General features: G+C 38.1%; 1 protein-coding gene across 1 annotated transcript in view; it reads left to right on the top strand.

The window, feature by feature from the left end:
• The first annotated feature begins 2,522 nt into the window (after positions 1–2,522).
• Positions 2,523–24,585, top strand: part of Stk3 (serine/threonine kinase 3) — a 219,689-nt gene continuing 197,626 nt past the window's right edge. The window contains exons 1-4 of the mRNA XM_042673057.1: positions 2,523–2,691; positions 19,971–20,051; positions 20,960–21,088; positions 22,935–23,049. Of these exons, the coding sequence (XP_042528991.1) occupies positions 2,666–2,691; positions 19,971–20,051; positions 20,960–21,088; positions 22,935–23,049 (351 nt within the window). The 5' untranslated portion in view covers positions 2,523–2,665. The remainder of the gene's footprint in view (positions 2,692–19,970; positions 20,052–20,959; positions 21,089–22,934; positions 23,050–24,585) is intronic.

The following is a 24,585-nucleotide window of genomic DNA, read 5'->3' on the forward strand; positions in this document are numbered from 1 at the left end:
TCTTCTTAACTTCCCTATTCACTGATAAAATCCCCTATACTTAGCATAATTAGATGTGCAGTGAATACTTATTGACCAGCTTACAGTGAAATGAGGCAGGGGTTTAGGGTCATAAAGACCTGGCTTAGACTATAAACCCTTTCTGTGTGGTCTAGTTCCTTTCATCCTGATGAACCTAGTTTTCTCACCAATAAATTAGAAATGAGAGCTACCTTGCAAGATTCAGTGAGATAATGTTGGTCAAGTATTTCATCCTCTTGAAAGTCACACAATAATTGTTAGCCCTCTGCTTTTCAAATTGAGAGAAACCTCAGAGATTTGTTTTTCACATTTTTTCCTCTTCTTTACAAAACCTTTTTGTAAATGGGTATATTAGAGGTTCAACAAAAAAATGTTAGGACAGAATTTTTACAATAAGGTCAGGTGAGTGGGACTGAAGTCTAAAGGAATACAAGAGAGAAAAAAGGAACCCACAGCATAGCAAGCAGAACAGTCAGGACTTCTAGACCCAGAGGGGCAAGTTCGGAAAGAAAGAGAATTGGATAATCTGTTTCCAAAGAAGTGCATATAGGTGACCTCATAAGAAGAGAACTAGGGGAAGAAATAAATATAGTAACTTTCTCCTCTCATAATGACTTTTTGTTTGGTCTTCTATCATCAGAAGCAAGCATTAATCTAGATGGCTGGAGAACTCAGCCACTGATATCAGCCACTGAGGTTAGCTCTCAGTATAAAGAACAGGCAGCAAATGATGGAAAGGAACCTGAGGGAGCTCCCCAGCTCTCCCTGACACCTAACTAGGTGTAGGTGTCAGGCACTCATTATGCAAGGGAGAGAGAGGAGGGGGTGAAGGGAGAGGGAAGGAGGGGGGGAGAGGGGTAGAAGAGGAAGAGAAGGGGGGAGGGTGGGAGGGAGAGGAGAGAGGATATGGCTTGGCTCTCAGTTGACTCATATTTGACTGATAAATGGAATTTCTACACAGTGTGGCAAATGTCATGCATAAGCACTGAGTGCTTATGAGATAGGTATCTCTTTTACAACTTAAATGTAGAATCTAGCAGGTGATAATGCTCATGGTTTGATTGGGAAAGGTTTCCTGGAGATTAAATTAATAGGACAATAAAAGCCTAAGGATGGCAAATTATTATTTTAGTAAATTTAGTAATTTATTATATTTTTAGTATAGTAGATTAAAAAAATGAAACGAACTCAAGATTTCTTTTTGATGTAACACCAAAAGATGAGGGCATGGGAAATGAGGATGAGAATGAGTTGTAGGTGAGATATTTTTGTAGATTCTTTCCAGCTTTGACATTTTAATCTTTTTTTTTCCCTGTTCTGTATCTTCTGAGCATTTAGGTGCAGATGTGCAAACCAGTATAAAGTTTTGTAGTTATCTCTCTTTAAATTGAATGATCTTAACTAACTTAAAATAACTAAATCTAGGGTGGAATACAATAATTTGAAATTGCTTTATCACATAATGCAAGAGGGAGACTGAATTATACTTGTATGTAGGGTTAATAAGCAAGTTTAATTTGTGTTACTATTCATATTATTCACCATGTTTTTTTTTTAATATTCATTGTTCTAAGCTTTAAGAAAACCTAATGAAAACAAGCAAACTCATATGGCAGCTGTATACAATGGTAAGAAAGAGATGCCTACATATAAGTGGTTGCATGGGAAGGGTAGGGCTGAGAATGGTTGGGAGAGGTCTGGAGAGGAAAGTTTTCTTGAGTACTTTACCCAGCACCATAATTTGTGATAGCTTTGCTAGGTTAGGGCATTGGATACCCAGCAAGAAGACCCCAGCACACAATGATGACTAAAGTAGCTATTTCCTCTGTAATTAGATGTAATTATTGTGATAGTAAGTTGCTTGTCCTCAATCAAAATCAAACCAGAATTTCCAGAAGTATCCCCACTACTGTGGCTACAAATGTCAAATGGCTGGGAGAAAACATAGCCAATAATTAAAAGCAGAACAAGAGAGGGAAGCGTGGGCAGTTATACTTCAGACGGCTTCACAAAATGTTTGGGATGTACTGTTGAGAAATCCAGAGAAATGACTACAGTGGGACTATGGCAAGCCTGGAGAAGGCGACTGAGAAGTGGAGGGCGGGACCAGAGCCACCTCCTCTAGATAGACAATGGTTAGGCCTCACCTCTGGATTCTTCCAGCACTGTCTTTTTTCTCCCAACTCTTCTGGCTAAGCCGGCCTCTGGCTCCGTCCACCTCGCCCCTCGCGTGGTCCCGCCCCCACCCAGAGCCGCGGGAGGCCCCGCCCACCCCTGGAGGATGCCTCTCGGCTCACTCTGAGCTGCTGCTCGCGCCGAAGACCCCGCCCCCATCATGGCCCCGCCCCCACCCTAAGCCTCTGCTGCTCCGCCCACCTTCTATTGGGCTGCTGCGGCTGGCCGAAGGGCGGGGCGGGGCGGGGCGGGACGGGGCGGGGAGGGTGGGGAGGACGGGGAGGAGAGAGGAGGGAAGTGGAGGGGAGGGAGGGGCCGTGCTCCGGGGCGGGAGGGAGATCCGTTGTGGAGTTACGGGAAAGTTGGTCCGAGTTTCCAGAGTTTCCCTCTGTAGTTCCCCAGTGCCCTGTTCCCGGTTTCCCTCAGGCTTTCGCGGTTCACCCGGTCCCTGTCTCTGCCGCCGGCCGCCATGGAGCAGCCACCGGCGCCGAAGAGGTAACGAACTTGGGGAGGAGAAGGAAGGCAGCGCCGGCGGCCGCGGGGCGGGGGCGGCTAGGCCGGGCCCAGCGTCGACCCTCTCCCCGCCCGCTAGGCCCCAGAGCCCCGGCGCCACGGGTCGGGAGGCGGTCGGGGTGACGGGTTTGCCCGCGGGGCGGGGAGGCCCGAGGGGCGTCCGCGCCTCGCTGTCCGCGGCGCCTCGCCTGCCCGCGGCCGGCCTGGCGCGCCCGGAAAGCGGCGTTGGCAGCGCCGGGCGCCCCGCGGCCCGACCCCGGGGCGGTAGGGTTTTACCTCGTGGCGAGTTCACAGAGCCTGGAGACCTTCAAACGAAGACGTGAACTGTTGTTCTTACAGCCATTGAGGCTTGTTTTGTCAGATGTGCTGCAAAATATTGCTTGCTTTTCTTCCCTGTTAGAGATGATTGTTTTGAAGTTTAAGCCATTATTAATAGCTACACTGCAGAAAAAGTTATTGTGGCCATGCTACACTGACAGGTGTTCCTCTTCCTCCCCCTTCAAGTTCGAAAGAATTTATGGATTACATGACAGTGGGAATCTTAAATTAGAACCCCTCCTCCCATATATTTTTACAAGTAGTGATGCTTTGGTATGGTATTTATGTTTAAATCTGGGATATGTTGGAAACATAGACATACAAAATAGATGCATTTAAACTAATATTTGTAATGAACTTAACAAGTCGAATCAGTATTTTCCACCGATATAAATTTATATTCTGACCCTCTTCCCCCAAGAATGATTTAATTGGTTGATGATGGACCAAACATTTAGCACCAGTCTATGTACACATATGTACGTATGTACTTGTGTGTGCCAGTATTGTTGAACTCAGGGCTTGGGCACTGTCCTTTAGCTTTTTCGCTCAAAGCTGGTGCTATACTACTTGAGCCACAGTGCCACTTCTGGCTTTTTGGTGGTTAAGTGAAGAGTGTCATGGACTTTTCTAGCTTGGGTGGCTTCAAACTGCAGTCCTCAGATCTCAGACTCCTGAGTAGCTAGGATTATGGTTGTGAACCACCAGCAACTGGCGAGTCTTTCGTTTTTAATTTGTGAAATAAGTGTATTAATGTATAACTATAGTGAGTGCTGATCCAAGAGTTTGTCTGCTTTGATACCTGGAGATTTTTAGACCAAAAGTGTTGTATTCGAGAATGTGAAATAATTTAAAAGGTAGGGAGCTATTAAGAATTGTGTGAGTAGATATATAAGCCTTGAGGCCTGGAAGCCATCTGTTCAGGTGAAAAAAGGAAGGTCTTGGACAGGTTTTCAAAAGGGGCCTGCTGTCAGTCGGAGCCCTGAAAGCAAGTCAGTTGAAACATGCTCTTCTAGCATTTTGTAAGCTGTCTATCTTCTGGTACTCAGTGGACACCAGTTTTAATACTATAGAATAATATTGGGAACACTTTTTTCTTTCTTCTTTGGAAGGACTGTAAGGGGACACCCCTGACATATGCTGTAGGCCAACTTGAGCCACTTTGAATTGTAGTAGAGGCCTTCTATTAGCTCTACTGTAAGTTATGAGTTTCATTACAGGTGTAAGAGACTCTTTACTCTTGGGAAGACATTAGACAACCCAGAGGAGTGAGGAGAAAGTATAGGTGGTAATTCCGTGGTGATTTATACTTTTCAAAGTGTTGGTGATTTATACTTTTCAAAGTGTTGGTTCAGAGAGATTTGTTATGACCTAGGAAGGTCTTTTTTTTTTCTTACCAATTTTAATTTTAATCCAGTATCTTGCTATGTTGACCAGGCTGCTCTTCACAACTCATTAGCTTGGATAATAGGTGCATACCGCCATCTGGCCCAGGAAGGGATTTCTGAAGAGCAAAAGATATGTGATATTATTTCTTTATATTTGAATAGTTGTTAAATTTTTATAGCATTTTCTGTTCATTGTGAGTATATACAAATATATCTCCATCTCTATCTTTGAGCTCTCTAAATATCTATACATCTATCTATAATCTGTATTTGGCAGTATTGGGGATTGAATTTGGTGCCTGTGCTTTTTAGGCAAGCACTCTACCATTTGAGTTATGCCCCAGTCCTCTATAAATAATTTTTAATCCTCACAGCAAGGTAGTAGGTTGGATTATAGACAGTAATCCTGCTTTATAACATGGAAGGCTATGTCAGAAATTGTTGACAGTTTTTGTGTTCCCCCTTTGATTATTGCTGTCTAATAACAAAGTAGAGCTATCAATTATTTAATTTAAATTAGAGCTATTAATTTTGAGATCAATTGTTTGTCAGAAAATTCATGCAATAAGTGGGTTATATTCTGAGAAACATCCTTAGGTGATTTTGTTGTATAAACATTGTAGAGTATACTTATACAAAGCTCTGTAGAAGGCTGTAGTGTTAACTAGGCAATATAATCTTATGAATCTATGTGTATAAGGTCTGTCATTGACCGAAATTTGTTGGATGTGACTGTGTATATCTTTTTCTATTTTTTTGGAGATACTAGAGTTTGAACTCAGGGCCTTGCTCTTGTTAGGCAAGTGCGCAACCTCTTGAGTCATGTCCCTAGTTCTACCTTGCGTATATAATCTTCTTAAAAAATGGTTATCCTCACTCTGCCACTTACTGTGTTAGCTCAGAATTTAAAGTTGTCATTTATAAAATATATCGGGGAGATTAAGTGAGGTCATAACAAAATCAGTTCAGTGCTTCATGAAACGTGTTCAATGATGTTAACTCATGTTTGCCTTATTAAATGAGTCTCAGTGAGGTTAAAATGTTTTTGTCATGTGGGGAAAGTGCCAGAAGCCTTAGTCTGATTGGCTGCAAAAGCTGTGTACCCCCTTATTATATTCAATAATTCCTATTAGAATTTCATAATGTAATGGTTGACTTTTTCTGCAATTGCCTACTTCCCTTTGCTCATTCCTTTCTTAATCTCTGTGAGGATATCATGATTATGTCTATGTTGCTGATATTCACTGCCTAGCTTAAGAGATAAAATGTCACTAATAAAATGAAGCCCCTGTGCCTATCATTTCTCAATTATAGTCTCTTCTTATATTGCAAAGGTCGATCACTATCCTGAATGGGGTATTTTCCCTTTCAATACATGTCTTTCTATTTTTAGGCTGTAAATTGTTGACACACACATACATAACATCAGCCCAGCTTTGCCACTGACATTGAATTTGACTTTTTTTAGTTATTATTCTTTTCCTCTGTACGTTGGAAATACCAGTATGCAGCCAGATTTAAGACTCCTGACTCAGAATTTTAAATAATATGTAAGGCACCTCTCATCTTCATATTTGTTGACGTTCTTTTTTTTTTTTTTTTGGTCAGTCATGGGGCTTGAATTCTGGGCCTGGGCACTATCTCTCAGCTCTTAAGCTCAAGGCGAGTGCTCTACCACTTGAGCCGCCACTTCCATATTTGTTGACTTGATATCCTTTACAAGGTTCTTTTTTGGTTTTGTTTTTCTTTTTGTTTTTAAAATAAACATAGGCAATAAATATGGATTCTCTGCTGCTGTCCTGAGGTACCAGAATGGGTTTTAGATTCCCAGATTTTTGTCACAGAAAGGCCTCTGGAAGTTTAAGAACTCTAAGGGTAGGTTTGTAGTTTTATACAATAATTGTCAAAGAGAGGATATACTATATGCTCTGGATGTGCTATGGAGATAAACTTTATGAGAGCAATCTAACATTCCTTGATTATAAGACTAGTAGTTAAATTTGGTTTAAAATCAAAAGTTGGTGTTTACAGTGAAAGCACTGAAGTATAAGAGTAAGCTACTGATTATATTTTTAAGACAGGAATGAGAGGTCTTTGACTCAAATTGTGGCAGTTAAAAAATACTATGAAAGGGGAAGTTTGGGGTAAATGAAATTGAAGCTTGAAATTAAAATGTTTGGGCATTGAAATATATTCCCACAAATAATTAGTGCAGTTAAGAAAATCATAAGGGCAGATACTGCTATGAATGATTGTTTTGAAACATAAAAGCAAAGGTAAGGGGATAAGAATATAGGAGGATAAAGTAGAAATTATTCATGCGTTCCTTAATATGAACACTTTTTTTCTTTTGGGTCCGGTCGTGGGGCCTGAACTCTGGGCCTGGGCGCTGCCCCTCAGCTCTTCAGCTCAAGGCTAACACTCTACCACTTGAGCCACAGCACCACTTCTGGCTTTTTTTCCCCTGCTTATGTGGTTCTGAGGAACCGAACCCAGGGCCTCATGCATGCAAGGCAAGCGCTCTACCACTGAGCCACCTTCCCAGCCCTAATATGAACATTCTTAACTAGTCTTTAGCATCTGTATAGCTGACTTGAGGCTAGGAATTAGAAATGGAAATATGTGATAGAGAGTTGGGTGGGGCAAAGAACAAACTAAGTAGATAGTAGAATTTCAGGAATGTCTTGAAGATGTTGCAGTGAGAAGAAGGAATGATGAACTTGATTTTATATCCATAGTCCTACTTCATATATTCTTGGAATGTTGGAAAATAAATAAAAATTAATTCTTGTTTGCTTATTGTTGGACACATTCCACTAAGTGGAGAGCTGGAGTTGTCTTTGTGAAGATGAACTCTAAGAACTCTTAACAAAAAATATAGGTAGCTGCCGTAGGGAAGAAGCTGTATAGCATATTTCCTATTTTATAATATTTTTGTGGTGCTGGGATTTTTGTGGTACTATGGCCTCAGTTATGCTAAACATGCACAGTGTTTTGTGGTGTTGGGGTTTTTGTGGCACTATGGTTTCAGATATGCTAAACATGCACTTTACCACTGATCTATGCTCCCAAAGTCCAGAAATTTATCATTTGAGAGGCAGCCAGTGAATAAAATGTTCAAGGTAGACCAAAGGGAAAAGAACCCAGCACACAAGAATAGCTCTTCAAAGCACATGCTTTAAAGGGAACATAGGGAAGAAAAGCCAGAAGTGATTTGTGGCTCAAATGGTAGAATTGCTAAACTTGAGCCAAAAAGCTCAGGGACAGCCCTCAGGATTGAGGTCTGTGTGTTTGTGTATGTACATGCACGCACATGCAAACCCATCCCCCAATTAGTTTGTCTCCTTCATCTCTTTCTAGAAGTGAGAGACTATAATTAAAATATATATTCTTTTGCATGTTTAGGTTGTTAACAATACCACTCTGGGCTCCTTTGACAATGGTATCATCTCTATTAATTAAAATGAGAAAGATGGAAATGAAATAATTTTCTTGACATAAGTCAAGAATGTTTTTTCAAACTACAAATCACAACCTAATAGAAGGTCCTGAAATTAATTTGATGAATCATAGTCATTATTTTTTAATGAAAAAAATAGAACAGAAAATAGAAAAAATATTGGAAAACATAGTACATTTAATGAGATTTCTGTTTCTGTATGTAAGCATACAATATTTTTCTTTTTCCAGATCATCTTTCAGCTTTAAGATTTTTGGCTTTCTGAAATTATGGGCTGTAGAGTTCTATAGTTAGAAAGGAATGCAAGTTGAACTTGACTTTATAATTTAGATGAACTTTTGATATATTTGAGGAAAGCATAAACTGAAGATAGGAAGCAATAAATGTTCTTGATTCTATTTTTCTGTCATTTTCCTGTTGCCTCTGAAAATGGGCTTTCATACTAATTACTCAAGGCAGAAATTGACTGTAAGCTTGGTTCATTCATTTGCCTATCTGCTCAAACATTCAGTAATTAAGTGACTGCCTTCTAATAAAATGCCAGATATTAGGTGTATTACCAAATGAAATAGACAAGATTTTTTTTTAATAGAATGTACAGTCTGGCTGGGGCTTGAGCTTTGAGAGGTAGAAGTAGTGTGAATTGATGAAGTGGTGATACTGACACTTGGAGGAAGTATCTTTGAGTAGATAATATTTAAGTTGCAATATAATGTTGAGAAATTATCTTGGTGTGGACCTATGCATGTGTGTGTAGTACTCGAGGCAGAGAGAAAATCCATGAGAAAGCCTGGTGAGGGAAAGACCACCTCAGTGTCTTGAAGGAATTAAAGTAAGGTCATGTGGCTAGGTTTTAGAATAGGAGAAGACAAAAAGAAATGAGATTTGAAAGATGGGCCAGAGATTCAGAAATATAGGTAATGGAAAGGATTTTGGATTTAAGACAGAGTGCCATGGGCTATCATTAAATGGTTTAAAGCAGGGTTTCAGGCAATTCTGTTTTAAAAAGATTATTCTGGTTGCTCTAGTAGGTTATAGAGAGTTTTATAGAGAGTTAAGAATATAAAAAGGAACAGATAAAGATTGTGGAGTGAGTGGAGATGGAAAGAATGGGACAGATTGAGGTTACATTTTGGAATTAGAAATGAAGCACTAATTGATAGATTAGACGTAGGAAATTAATTAGCCAATTAATTTTGCTGGGAATAGGGGCTTGAATTCAGGGACTGAGCACTGCTCAAGGCTAGCACTCTACCACTTGAACCACAGCTCTACTTCTGTCATTTTGGAGGTTAATTGGAGATAAAAGTCTTACTAGCTTTTATCAGCTGGCTTTGAACTGAGACCCTTAAATCTTAACCTAGCTTGTTGGTTTATGTTTATGTTAAGCTTTATGTTTGTCCTCTAACTTTTTCCTTTTCTTGTTGAAAACTTCAAGTTGTTGAACTGCAGTTTCTTACTGTGTGTATTTTGTTGGTTGTTTACTTGAGACTCAGTTCAACATGTTTGTCTTCTCTATTTCCTGCAACTGGGCAGCTAGCTGGGTCCAAAGATGGATCAGACCCAAGTTGGATCCTTTAGGCATTATTATAGATTGGGCTTGGCAATACAGTAGTAAACTCTTAATGTGCAATATTCTCTTTCTCTTATGAAGTTAGCAGCTGTTAATAGTATTTATTTCTGCTAATTCATTGGGTCTTGCAAAATGATGAAATTCTAAATACATCATTTTTTTGTTTCATTTATTAGATGGAATGTTTATTTATAAAGTCACTTCCTCCTACTTCCTGTTTGGTTATTCAGTGGTATAGTTTATAAAGGGAAGAAAGGATAAATGCTTGTTCCGTTCCCATTATTTACAGTTTTCAAGGTAATGAGTGCATTCCTTTTTTTCCACAGGGGACCTTGTTTTCAATGCCTTCATGAGCTGACTTGAACAGGATGGATTTTAACCTACAGCATTTACTATCATTATGTGCAAATTGTTTCATTTTTGGTCATTGTGAGTCTTTTAGGAGAGAACATAACCCTAGGAGTATTTGATAGCTTCTTTCCTGTCTGCTGTGATAAGCTGTTGAGGGCTCATCTTGTACATTTCTATAAGAAGCTGGATACAGTTGGATACAGTGGTCTGTGCCTGTCAGCTCAGTTCATGAGAGGCTGAAATCAAGAGTATTGAAACTCCAGTTCAATCTGGGCCCGAAGTTTCCCAGACTTCATTTCAGTGGAGAGAAGCTGGATGTGGCACAGGAAGTCTAAAAAATAGGTAGAGTAGAGTCCAGCTCTGGGCTCAGACTGAATATTTGGGTGCATCAGCTGGGGAACATTTTGGAGAACTTTGGTGTTTTCTGTAATGACTGTACTAATTTGTATTCCCACCAATAGGATAGAAGGGATCCCTTTTCGCTACTTTCTTTGTACTGATTATCTTTTTGATAATGACCAGTCTAACTGAGTGCAAGGTTATGTCATTGTGGACTTGATTTGCATTTTCCTCATGATAAGTTATGTATTCCACATTTGTTTTTATACATGTTGGCACTTCATATATTTTTATTTGAGAAATGTCTCTTGGGGTCTACTGCCCATTTTTAAGTTGATTTTTTAAAACTATTAAGTTTTTGGAGTTCTTTATATATTCTGGTTATTAACCACAAAAAATTTACAAATACTTTGTTACATTTTGTAAGTTGTTTCTTTACTCTTGTTTCTTTTGCTCTTCAGGAGCTTTTTAATTGAGATAATTCCATTTACATATTTCTGATTTTGTGTCCTGTGCTTTTGGGGTCCTGTTTAAACAGTCCTCTCCCTTCCCTACCATTCCCTTCCCTTCTCTTCCCTTCCCTTCCCTTTCCTGTTCCCTTCCCTTTCCTGTTCCCTTCCCTTCCCTGTTTCCTTCCCTGTTTCCTTCCCTTCCGTTTCCTTCCTGTCTCTGTCCTTCCTTCCTCCTCCCTCTTTCTTTCTTTTTGTGCTTCCCTTCCTTTCCTTTCTTCCCTTCCTCTTTCCCTCCCTCCCTCCCTTCCTTCCTTTCTTCCTTCCTTCCTTCCTTCCTTCCTTCCTTCCTTCCTTCCTTCCTTCCTGTCTCTGTCCTTTCTTCCTTCCTTCCTCCTCTCCACACCCCCCCCTCCCCTTTTCTTTCTTTTTTTTTGTGCTTGTCCTGGGACTTGAACTCAGGGCCTAGGTTCTGACCCTGAGCTTTTTAAGCTTGAGGCTCTACCACTTGAGTCACAACTCCACTTTCAGCTTTTTGGTAGTTTAATGGAGATAAGAGTCTCAGAGACTTTAGTGCCTGGGTGGCTTCAAACCAGGACACTAAGATCTCAGCTCCCTGAGTAGCTAGGATTATAGGCATGAGCCCATAGTGCCTGACTTTTAATTTCTTTCATTAATTTTTATAGGTTTTTTTTTTTTTTTTAATTTTGCCTGGTCCTAGGGCTTGAACTCAGGGCTTAGGTGCTGACTCTGAGCTTTTCAATGTTTTTGGTAGTTTATTGGAGTCTCATGGAATTTCCTGACCAGGCTGGCTTCAAACCATGATGTTCAAATTTCAGCTTCCTGAATAGCTAGGATTACAGGCCTGAGCCGCTACCACTGGCATGTTTTATAGTTTTTATAATTAAGAACTTTGCCTCTTGGTTTAAAGTTATTTTGAGATGTTTTAGTATATTTTATACTTTATATGGTTTTTGTTCTTTATTCTATTGATGTTTATTGGTTAGCATAGGTTGAAGTATCCTTGAAATGAATCTCACTTGATCATGAATGATCTTTTTTTTTCTCCCCATATGGGAGCTTGAGTTCAGAACCTTGCTCTCTCACTCGACTTCCTTGGTGATGGCTAGGTCTTTACCACTTGAGTTACATCTCCAATTCTGTTTTTCTTTTTCTTTTCCTGGTTAAATGGAGACAGAGTCTCAAGGAATTTTCTGTCTGGGTTGGTTTTAAACTGCCATCTCCTAGGGCTTAGTCTCTGAGTAGCTAGGATTATTGGCTTAAGGCACTACTAACAAATTTTAAATTAATTCATAAACAGGGGCTGTGACACTCTTAGATTTAATTTGCTAGCATTTTGTTGAAGATTTTTGTATCTGTATCCATAAAGGATATAGGCCTATAATTTTCTTTATTCCTGTGGGTTGTTTTTTTTCTCTAGTTTAAATGTCAGGTGTCTCCTCCGCAAGATGGTACCTTGTCTGTATTCTTTGGAGAGGAAGAATGCTGTGTCCTAATGATGCAGAAGGTTTGGAAGGGCAAGTGAGCTAACTGCTATATGATGGTTTTTTTCCCCCCCAATAGGAGCCTTAATACTGTTCATGACCTATACCTGTTGAAGACTTCACATCTTAATAATAATGTTAACACTTAAATTTTAGGGGTGGGGAAAGTCAAACCATGGCAAACAGGACAACTAAATTGTACCAGCTCCTACCAGCTCCTTTATTGTAAAAAGACAAATCTAGGGTATGTCTGCCTGATCATGTAATAAATCCTATCACTCAATTTCCCTGAAAGATATTTCTTGTGGTTGACTTGTTCTCTACAAAATTTTAAATTCATTCTCTAAGGGCATGCAGTCAAGGATAACTAGTGTTTTGTACTTGTGACTAAAAAAAAAAATATTGTATTTGGGATGTAACTTTGGGGAATTAAAATCCATAAAACTATGCTCAGTGTGTTGCATTTGCCAAGGGCAGGAAAATACAACAATGTGATGTGTGTGTGTGTGTGTGTGTGTTAGTCTGATTTTTTTTTTTTTTGGTGGGTCTTGGGGCTTAAACTCTGGGCCTGGGTGCTGTTGCTGAGCTCTTCAGCTCAAGGCTAACCCTTGAGTCACAGCACCACTTCCGGTTTTCTGGTGGTTTATTGGAAAGAAGAATCTCATGGACTTTCCTGTCCGAGCTGGCTTTGAACCAGATCTCAGCCTCCTGAGTAGCTAGTATTACAGGCATGAGCCACCAGCACCCTCTGACTTTTAATCATGAGATTTTTGTGCGTGTGTATGCTGGTCCTAGGGCTTGAACTCTCTGAGCTTCTTTTGCTCAAGGCTAGTACTCTACCACTTTAGCTATCACTGAGTAAGGTTTAGCCAAAAGCAAACTGCTATATGGTTCAGGCAGACTAGAGTTTATTGGGGAGAGAACATACTGCCAGCCTACTTGGGAAGATGTGCAGAGAAGGGAAGGGGCAACTTCTGGTGGGATTGGGGTTAATGTAGGTAGGGAGAAGGTGAGGAGGAGGAGGAGGGGCCACAGCAGATAGAGGATGTGACCTCAGAGTCTGGGAACCTCTCACGGTGCAAAGCAGACTTGGCTGGGGTGGTCCAGGATATGACCTCAGAGACAGGAGAGGTAACTCCCCGCAGGTATGCCAGTTACCTGGGTTATAAATGCTGGGCCAGGGCTTTTAGGGAAGGAGCCCCATGTGTATTCAGGAGGAACAGTGGGAAAGGGGCTATTTTTCCAGGGAACACGTAACAAACTACATTTTTGGTTGTTAAGGGTCTCACAGACTTTCCTGCCTGGGCTGGCTTCAAGCCATGATTCTCAGATCTCAGCCTCTTGAGTAAGTAGCATTATAGGTGTGAGCCACTGGCACCTGGCATATGAGATTTTCTTTTAAGCTATAAATATGGTTTTAAAGGAAACAATATAAAATTATTTAAAATTAAGCCACAATTGAGATTAGTTTTCATTTAAAACACCAGAAAGAGAAAGGAAGTTACGACAAAATGACTAAAACATAAATTGTTTACCTAAATAAACTATGTGTTTTCACTTGACAAATACCCAGGAGACACACTTTTTGCCTGTTAAAAAGTAACATTTCAGTTATTCTAAATGTTGAGAAAAACATGTGTAGACTAATTACTGGATTCAATCGAGTAACCTATGACTTGTTCGTTTAAAGTGAGTCAGATGATAAGCCTGGTTTGAAGCAAACTTTTTCAATTTCCAGTGAATTATATAGTGGTAGACTACTTTTTGGCTTGCTTTTAATATAATAATGCTGCCTCCATCACTGTGACATGTGCATGTGCATTTTGAGTTGCGTTCACTTGCTTAGCCGTGAGGGAGAAGCACTTTTGATTTCTGAGACACAATTGCCAGTTTTTTTTTGTTTTTTTGTTTTTTTTTGCTGGTCGAGGGGCTTCAACTCTGGGCCTGGGCACCGTCCCTCAGCTCTTCAGCTCAAGGCTAGCGCTTTACTACTAGTGCAACAGCGCCACTTCTGGCTTTTTTTTTCTGCTTATGTGGTGCTGAGGAATCGAATCCAGGGCCTCATGCATGTGAGGCAATCACTCTACCACTTAGCCACCTTCCCAGCCCACAATTGCCAGTTTTTTAATGCTTTCTTTTTAAAATTCATTGTTGTTTTAGAGGTGATATACAATGGCGTTACATTTACATATGTCAGGTAATTAGTACATTTCTTTTCATCTGTTCCTACATTCTCTCCCATTCCCTGTCTCCCATCCCCACCCATGAGTTGGATAGTTCACTTTCATCAATGTCCAGTATATTCCACTGTTGCATTTTTCACCCTTTTTCCTTGGATTCTGTGACCTTTTCGCATGTGAATACACCATATGTAAGATAAAAAATACAGAGTCATCAGAAAAAAACAAATTAATAAAAAAGTCTTTTGTTTCCATATCTTTGGAGTTTGTTTCAGTATGTATATTATTTTATATTCAGAGAAGAGATGCTTGGGTATTGCACCTTTGTGATTCTCTCCTAAGACAATTTTCTTTTGGTCTCACTCTGTGTGAGTATCTAAATTCCTGTGTAAATTTCATATACAGATGTGTTTTAGATCTAATGTTCACATATCAGGGAGAATATGTGCAATTTGTCTCTCTGATCTTGGCTTACTTCAGTTAACATGATTTGTTCTAGTTCCATCCCTTTACCTGCAAATGACATTATTTTATTTTTTCTAATGGCTATGTAAAATTCCATTGTACCACATATTTTGGACCACTCATCTATTATGGGGGCATCTTGGCTGTTTCCATTTCTTGGCTCTTGTGAATAGTGTGGCAATGAACATGGATGTGCAGGTATCCTTATCATGTCCTGGCTCATGATGCTTAGGATAGATGCCAACGAGTGGTATGGCTGCATCTAAGCAAAAATCTATTTTTAGTTTTCGTAGGAACCTTCAGACTGCTTTCCAGAGTGGTTGTACTAGTTTACATTCTTACCAGCAGTGCAGTAGGGTTTCTTTTCCCCCACACTGCCACCAGCATTTGTTATTGTTAGAATTCAAAATGTTGGGCAATCTAACTGGGGTAAAATGATATCTCAGAGTTGTTTTGCATTATGATATCTCAGAGTTGTTTTGCATTTCCTTTATAGCCAGGGATGATGAACATTTTCTCATGTGTTTCTCTGCTAATGTTAGACCTCTTCTTCTGAGAAGTCTCTTCTTATTTCCCTTGCCCATTTAACAATTGGTATATTAAGTTTGGGAAGGGTTAGTTTTTTGAGCTCCTTTTCTATATTGGATATTAGGCCTTTGTATGATGTATTACTATGTAATGACCTTCCTTGTTTTGTTATACTTATTCTAATGAAAAGTCAAATTTGTGAGACATCAATATGTCTACTCCTGCCTTTATGTATAGTGCATTTGCATGAAAGATCTTTTTCTATACCTTCACTCAGAGTTAGTTTTTTTGTTTTTTTTTTTTTGGTCCGGTATGGGCCTGAACTCTGGGCCTGGGCGCTGTCCCTCAGCTCTTACAAGGCTAGCGCTCTGCCACTTGAGCCATAACGCCACTTCCGGCTTTTTTTTCCTGCTTATATGGTACTGAGGAATCGAACCCAGGGCCTCATGCATGCAAGGCAAGTGCTCTACCACTGAGCCACCTTCCCAACCCTCAGAGTTAGTTTTTAATCTTTGACTTAAGGTGAATCTCTTGGAGGCAACGAATGGGTAGATCTTGTTTTTTGATCCAATCTGCTGTTCTTTTTCTTTTGGCTGGGAAATTGAGTCCATTAACATTTAGAATTATTAAAGAGACATGTGTCATGTTTCCTGCCATTTTCTTGATTTCCTATATTTTGCTTCTTTCCTTCTTCTGTACTTACCAAAGTTCATCCTCTAGTGATTTTTATCTAATATGTTTCCTTTATTTTGATGATTTTCTTCAGATTTTATACTTCCCTTTAGTATTCTTTGTAATGCTGGTTTAGTGTTTATGAATTCCATTAATTTTTCTTTGACATGGAAGGTTTTGTTTTCACTGTCAAATGTAAAGTAAGCTTTTTTGGGTATACCAGTTTGGGTTAAAATTTGCTGATCTTCAGGGCTTGGATTATACCATTCCAGAGTCTCCTTGCCTTGCATTTGGGTGGAGAGATCTGCAATGATTCTGCTTTTCTTTTCATTGTAATATAGCTCCTTCTTTGATTTTTCAGCATTTAAAATCAATTCCTTGGGGCTGGGAATGTGGCTTAGTTGTAGAATGCTTGCCTAATATGCATGAAGCCCTGAATTCAATTCCTCAGTGCCATATAAACAGAAAAAGCCAGAAATAGCACTGTGGTAGAGTATTAGCTTTGAGCAAAAGAAGCTCAGGGACAGTGCCTGGGCCCTGAGTTCAAGCCCCAGGATGGCAAGAAATAAAATCAATTTCTTGCTTTTCAAGTCCAATGTTTTTACTATGGTGTGTGTAGGAGTGTTCCTTTTTAGTTCCTGTCTATGGGGAGTTCAGTATGTTTTTGGATGTTGCAGTCTCACGTTGCTGGTCTGTGTTACTGTCTGCTCTGGCCGGGTCTGGCACTGTGGAACCTTTCTGTGTCTGGATGCTGAAGTCTCACTGGTTGGCTTATGGTTGTATTTTAAAATGTCAGATGATTAGTCTTGCTGATAGGACATTGCTTTTTAAAAATTTTTCTGATATTCAATATCTTTCTCCTTGCTTATTAGCATCTTCCTACTTTTATTTCTATCTCTACTCGACTTAATTTTTTCCCCAGTATCTTTTAACCATCGTTTCCTATTATTTCTCAATAGCATCTGTCTGTGGACAATTTCTATTGTCTCTCTCATTGCTTACCTTGCTTCTGAACAATATCGAAGGAATTATGCAACCTCAAAGATTATTATTTTAAATTTCATTTTTCATAGATCTCCCACCAACTTACAGAGAAGTGTGTGTGTGTGTCTATGTGTCTGTGTCTGTGTCTGTTAATACTGAGGCTTGAACTCAGAGCCTTGTGATCTAGCTTGGCCATTTTGCTCACGCCTAAACTTCTAGCCTTTTGTTGGTCATTGTAAATTAGAGTCTCACGGACTTTTTGGCCCAGGCCTGCTTTGAACAACAATCCTCAGATTTTAGACCCCTTAGTAGGAAGACTACAAGCATGAGCTACCGCAGCCCAGATATGTTCTAGCCCAATCTATTTTGTCTGTGACTCTGCTCATTATTTCCTCCTGTTACAATAGTATAGATATTCTCAGCACCTTTGAGGCAGTCTCTTACAGAAGTACTTTTGGAATCCATTCCTTTCACCTTTTTCAGGGATTTTTTTTTGTTGTTGTTGTTGGTCATGGGACTTGAACTTGGGGCCTGGGTGCTGTCTCTGAGAAGTTTTGCTCAAGGCTAGTGCTCTACTACTTTGAGTCATAGTACCACTTCTGAGTTTCTGGTGGTTAATTGGAGGTAAGAACTTCACAGACTTTCCTGCCCGGATTGGCTTTGAACCATGATCTGAAAATCCCAGTCTCGTGAGTAGCAAGGATTGCAGGTGTGAGGAACCAGCACCCTGCTAGGGAAATTTTTTTTATTTATTATCTCTTTCTGTTCTCTTTCATTTTTTAGTGATCTCATATTTTTCTAATTTATCTCCAAAAAGCATTTTACTTGTTTAATTCCTATTATCTTGCTTTGTCATCTTTTACAAACTCATGTCTAAAATAACTCTTTTCCAGAAACCCAGGTTTACAGTGATCAATGAATATTGTCTCTTCTTCACTTACCATTGTCTCAAAACCATTTCTGCCTCTTGGTATTATCACTGAAAATTTCCTCAATTAAGTCTAGAAATTGTGTGTGTGTGTGTGTGTGTCTGTCTGTCTGTCTGTGTGTCCTGATGCTTGAACTCAGGGCCTGGGTGCTGTTCTTGAGTTTCTTATGTTCAAAGCTAGCACTCTACCTCTTGAGCCGGAGCTCCATTTCTGGCTTTTTGTTTTGTTTTGGTTTTGGGTAGTTTATTGAAAAGTCTCTCATACTGTATTGCTCAGGCTGGCTTCCAGGTGTGATCCTCAGGTCTCAGTCTCCTTAGTAGGATTTTAGGTGTGCGCCACCAGCATCAGTTAATAATATACATAAAATATCTTTTTTTTTCCTTTTGCTGAGCACTAATCATTTTGAGATTTTCCCAGGATCTTGAATACATCAGCAGTTTTGCATGTTTTATGACCAGTTGGCTGACATTTGTTGTATTTTCTTTGTCTTTTTTTTGTTGCTCTAGTAAGGTTATTGTGAAAATTTGTGTTTGTGATGTATGTATTTTTTTCATTTTAATTAAGCAAATACCTAGGAGTAGAATAGTTGGATTGCATGATAAGTATATATTTAATTTTTCAGAAGTGCTAACCTATTTTTTAAAGTAGTTAATTTTGTGTTTCTAGCTGCCATATATGAAAGATCTTGTTCCTTGCCCTTGCTAACACTTGATATTGTTAATCTTTAATTTTACTCCTTTTTCTGAGTGTGTAGTGTTAGCTTAATTGTTATTTCTTTGATAACTAATGGTATTGAATGTCTTTTCATATGTGTATAAAGTATTTGTTGTGTATCTTTGGTTACCTGATGCTCAGGCCTTTTTAAAAGTTTTTTTAAGTTTTAAGTTTTTCTATCTCCTTGTTTTCAGTGTATATGTCCTTAGATATGCCTCAGGTTTCTTGCCTCCTCCTTTGTTTCCCCTTCCCATCCCTTCCCCTTTCCATTCCCCCACCCCACACCCCCCTACTGCCTTAGTGTTTTGATTACTTGGTATGTCTTTTACATGGTTTTCTTTGTCTTCACTGTGAAGTCTTTTCACTAGAGAATGCTAATTTAATATGATAGTAATTTAAATGATAGTAATTTAATAATTATGAAGATAGGAAGATAAATAAAAAGGAACTAGTAAGAAACCTCTTACATTATATTTCTTGCCACATTTTAATGTTTTGCCGCTTCATTTTACATCTCTAATATTACCTATCTACATTATCTATTCTTAGTATAATAATTGTTATACTTTTTGTTTTGACTTTAATCCTCATACTAAAGATCTAAAAGCATACTCACAGTTTTTGTAGTGTATTTACTATGTTAGAGCACTATAAGTTTATACAGTTAATGTTACCAGTGAGTTTAATATCTTTGATATTCACTTATTAGCATCTTTTTCAGTTTAAAGACCCCCTTTGCTATTTCTTGGTGATAAATTCTTTCAGCTTTGTATGTTGGAAGAATGTCTTTATTTTTTCTTCATTTCCTGAAAAGAACATTATTGGTTGGTCTCTGTTCTATGTAACTATATATCTATCTGTTTGTATATATGATGTTATGATGTATCTAGTCTATGTATGTGTGTGTGTATGTGCGCGTGCGTGCGGGCGTGTGCGTGTGTATGTGTATGAAACTGGTGCTTTCAACCCCAGGGGGAAATTGAGAATATATTCATTTTTTATGGTTTTGTTGGAAACATGATGACCAAGGCTTGAGTGGAGACCATTAATTTTATATTTTTAAAAAAATATTGTTTGGTCCCTCCCCGCCCCCGCTAGGGTTTGAAATCAGGGCCTCAAGCTCACTCAACTTGGCTTGCTCAGCTGACATTCTGCCATGTGATGTATGCCTCTAGCTTGACTTTTTATTGGTTATTTTTGGAGATGTAGTCTCTCCACTGTGCTGCCTATTGTGGGTTCAAACTTCAAGCCTATGAATTTTGGTCTCCTGGGTAGTTAGGAGTACAGAAATGAACCATCAGCTTTTGGCTTATTTTATTTTTGAACCATATGATTATATTGCCTACTAGAAATAGATAAAAAATAAAAGATCTTAAGGAAAATATTTTTCTTCTTTTTCTTATCAGCAAACTAAAAAAGCTGAGTGAAGACAGTTTGACTAAGCAGCCTGAAGAAGTTTTTGATGTATTAGAGAAGCTTGGAGAAGGGTAAGTACAATAGATACTAAATTAGCCTTTATATAGTGACAGACTATCTAAAGTAATTTTTCAACTCAAGTATGTTTACTAGAATTGAATACTTAAACCAGTTGAACTTGGCCAATTAATCTGAAGTTTTAAAGATTAGATAGATGATTCTTCATGTGGTAATTTTGTCTTCCAAAGAAGTAGACTATAAATGTTGTGTGTGTGTGTATGTGTGTGCGTGTGCGCGCGCGCGCGCGCGCAAGTGCGCTTCTAAATAGTTTTCAGGAAGTTTGTTTGTCTTGTGTTCTCATTAGTAAGCTTGAATGATTTTGACTTTGTTAGGCAATAACATTGGACCACTCTTTAGTATCTTAAGCCCATTTTATTTAGGAAAAGGTGAGTAGTAGATGTGAATTGAGCTTGAAATCTTATCTCTTTCTTTTATTTACCTGTGTGGTCTTTTTCTTGAGAAAATAGTGAAAGGAGCATTTGGGGAGACCTTGGAATTGTAACTCCAGAAAAACTATTTGGCTAGAGATTCCCTTAATCTCTAACTTTGGGGTTAGAGTAGGAGGTTTCAGCTGTTTTTAAGTACTATGAACAGAAGTGGGACTTGATAGTCTGGCTCTTTTTAATCTATCTTTCATACTGCTAATTTCTTTTTATATCTTCTTAATGCTGCATTTGAGTTGACAAACCGTAAGTCTCTTTCATTCCTAAGAAAACTCAACTTGTTATGTATTAACTTTTCATGACTTTATTTATAATTGAAGCACTAAAACTAATTCACTAACTTTTTTTTACTTTTATTTTTATCATTTAAAAAGTGATTTAATCTAGAAAACACTGCACAAACAGTTTGGTACCTTCTGTCTAATAGCTATGGCATTAGATAAGAAAGGATAACATCTTTTTCTGTCTGTTTTTAGGTCTTATGGAAGTGTATTTAAAGCAATCCATAAAGAATCTGGCCAAGTTGTTGCAATTAAACAAGTGCCTGTTGAGTCAGATCTTCAGGAAATAATCAAAGAAATTTCTATAATGCAGCAATGTGACAGGTAGGAGATTTAATTTTTCTTCATTTGGATGAATTTTTATTAATAATATGTAATAAAATGCATTAGTTTGTCATTCCTTTAGTTCTGGTTTCGTTGTTTTTTTTTGGTCCAGTCCTGGGGCCTGAACTCTGGGCCTGGGCGCTGTCCCTCAGCTCTTCAGCTCAAGGCTAGAGCTCTACCACTTGACCTACAGTGCCGCTTCCGGCTTTTTTTTTTCTTCTGCTTATGTGGTGCTGAGGAGTCCAACCCAGGGCCTCATGCATGCAAGGCAAGTGCTCTACCACTGAGTCACCTTCCCAGCCCCTAGTTTTTCTTTTTTTGTTTGGATTGAAAGTCTGATCCTTTGAGGAAAGCAAAGACAGCTTTGTAGCATGTCTTTTAGATTTATTGCTCTTTGTTTCTAAAGGAGAAAGTGACATTGTAGCATATAGGAATATAGAGTGAAGAAAATACTCAAAATATTCCTATTTTTAGGACAAATTTATTGGTGAGAATAAGAATACAGGGCTTCCCAGATGCCCCTCAGTAGATGAATGGATCAAGAAAATGTGATACACACACACACACACACACACACACACACACACACACACACACACACACACACACACACACACACACACACACACACACACACACACACACACACACACACACACACACGAACTCTATGCCTACATTAGAAAGAATGACACCGCACCATTTGTTAGGAAATGGAAAGACTTGGAAAAATTATATTACGTGAAGTAATCCAGACCCGAAGAAACATAGGTCCCATGGTTTCCCTTATTTGCAATAACTAGTATATGTCTAGGGCAAGCAGAAAAGGTCAAAAGCTATGACATATGACCATATAAGGTGATACTAAACGAAATGAACTGCAAAATAGGGACACAAGAGGTTTATCTTTTTTGCTGTTGTTTTTAATGTACTTATAATGTACTATGTGATTTTTTTGTTTCTTTTGTATGTTCTTCCCCCATGTTATATAGTCTCTGTTTTCACTGTATTTGATTCCGATTCTGGTGCTCTGCATCTTGTATATACATTTTTCTAATTTGGGGAGGGGAAGGGAAATAACAACATGCTGAAACAAGGATACAGGTTGATCCATTGTAACAATGAGATGTATAAGACACTATGTTGAAAATGAACTTTACAACTTTGGAGGTGGGGAGGTGGGAGTGGGGGGAGGGAGGAGTTGGGGAGGTGGGGAGGGAAGGGATGGTAGGGGAAAAACAAAGGAGGGGGGAACAGTGTTCGGTAGGAAATGTACTCATTACCTTACTCAAGTAACTGTAACCCCTCTGTATAGTATCTTTCCAATAAAAAAATATATGTATGTGTGTGTATATTTATATGTGTGTGTATGTGTTTGTATATATAATTATTTTTCACCAGAATATTCTGAGACCAAAATGAAAGAAAAAAAAAAACCCTTTATTTTTTGGATTATTGACATGTTGCATTGAGTATTAATATTTGACTGAAAGCAAAATTCTTTTGATTCAATTTTAAAATGTTTTAGTTAAAGGAAAATATTTTCATTTGTTTCTTATGTTAAATAGTAAGTTCTTGCCAAAATGAAGTATTATTTTCCTTGGGAATCACTCAGAACATTTGGGCCTCCTTTGGTTTGTAATCCTGTTAAATGTCATCCATGAAATAAAGCCTAATTATACACAGTTGGTGAACTCTAGATATAGACAGTTCAATATACAATAGAAGTTTAGTCATTAAGTTTACTTATTCAAATATTATGAAATGTTGCGAACACTTTGTATTGAGATTAAGAAAAAAATTTCTTGGCAATTAACTAAATTTAATTGTCTATATTTTTCTTTAGCCCTTATGTTGTAAAGTACTATGGCAGTTATTTTAAGAACACAGACCTTTGGATTGTTATGGAGTACTGTGGAGCTGGCTCTGTCTCAGACATAATTAGATTACGAAACAAGACAGTAAGTATTTTAAAATTGTTTTACTAATCTGATTTCTAAAGATTCCTACTTTAGAATTTAACTAGGTAGTATTTTGTTACAAAGAAATTATTGATGTGAAAAAAGAAAATTATTTAAGCACTGTAAGGGGATCTAGCAGGAGGTGTGAGAACCAGACACATTTTTCTGCAGCAGATGTAATTATGATTGTTTCCTAGGATAACTTTTGGTAAGTCACTGTGGTACTACCATGACATTCCTCTTCTTCATTTGGAATCATTGTATGTGTGTGTTTTATTAATATGAGTTCAATAAATTATGACATAAAGTTTGTAACATTCAAGGTATGTACTTACCTTAAATTTTCTGTATTTTAATTTATGACTGGCAAATAGTTGAAGGTGTGTGAAAGTGATAACACTAGATTATTTGCATTCATTTTTATTCTTGTGATTTTAGTAAAATATATTAATTAAAGCTTTTGTAATTATGTTTTTATCTTTAGAGGAACTGTTAACAAAATTGTTTACCCCAGTAATGTATCTAGTTTATCACACATTTTCTAAGGACTAAAGGGACTTTTTTTGTTTGTGAGGGGCTAAGATTAACGAATAAAGTAATTTGTGAATCTGTAGAACAATAATTTAATTACATAAGATAATTGCACTGCTTCCGTAAAACCCATCCAGAAAAAATATTTAACTGCTTGAGTAAATTTGTGGTTAACCAGAATCATTTAAAAGTTTGATTGGGGAAATTCATTGTAAGTTTATTCTTCTAACTTTTTTTTCTGTTAGAGAAAATAAATGTAGCTCTCGTAAGAGGAAGGGAGACAAGTTAAAATAATTCCTGTTTCAACAGGATGGATGAAATGACCTGTGACGTGTTAATTGCATATTTTAGAAATTCTATGCTTAACTAGCATTTATGTAAATCAAGTAGCACTTGCTTGGCAGAACAATACTTTTATTGAAAATAATTTATACTCCAGTTAGAAGTGTTTTTAAATTATTTCAAGGCTAAATTCAGCATGTATGTTATTTAAAGTGAGTGATCAAGTAAGAATATAAACTCAACGTACATGAGGTAGAAAATTTTCTTTAAATATCTCTGTTTTCATAGGTTTTTAATGCCACTTTGAGTACCTAGGGATTTGATCCAAGAAATTTATTTCTTGTTGCCAATAATTACAAATTGTGAATATATATTACATTATATTATATGTATATCTATACATATATTTAAGATATTGAGGTGTGAACTCACAACCTGGTATTTGCTAATCAGGTGTTCTACTACCTTTAGCCACATCTTCACCCCTGGTTCTTAAATTTTACTTAGAAATTCCATTGACCAATTCCAACAGAAAGATTTTTAGCCACTCATATTCCTTAGAAGACAAAATCTACTGAGTGTGTTGAGAAGTCTACATTTGAAACTATCTACTTGTTTTCACAGAGCAGTTATCCTTGTTCTGGGGTAGCAGGAGAAGAATCTCATTTCCATATATGAAAATGATCCAGAGTAGCAAAAGAGGTTGATCAAGAGCTATGTGTT

Source organism: Dipodomys spectabilis, unplaced genomic scaffold (assembly GCF_019054845.1).
Source record: "Dipodomys spectabilis isolate Male_0828 unplaced genomic scaffold, ASM1905484v1 ptg000783l, whole genome shotgun sequence".
Classification (NCBI taxonomy): domain Eukaryota; kingdom Metazoa; phylum Chordata; class Mammalia; order Rodentia; family Heteromyidae; genus Dipodomys; species Dipodomys spectabilis.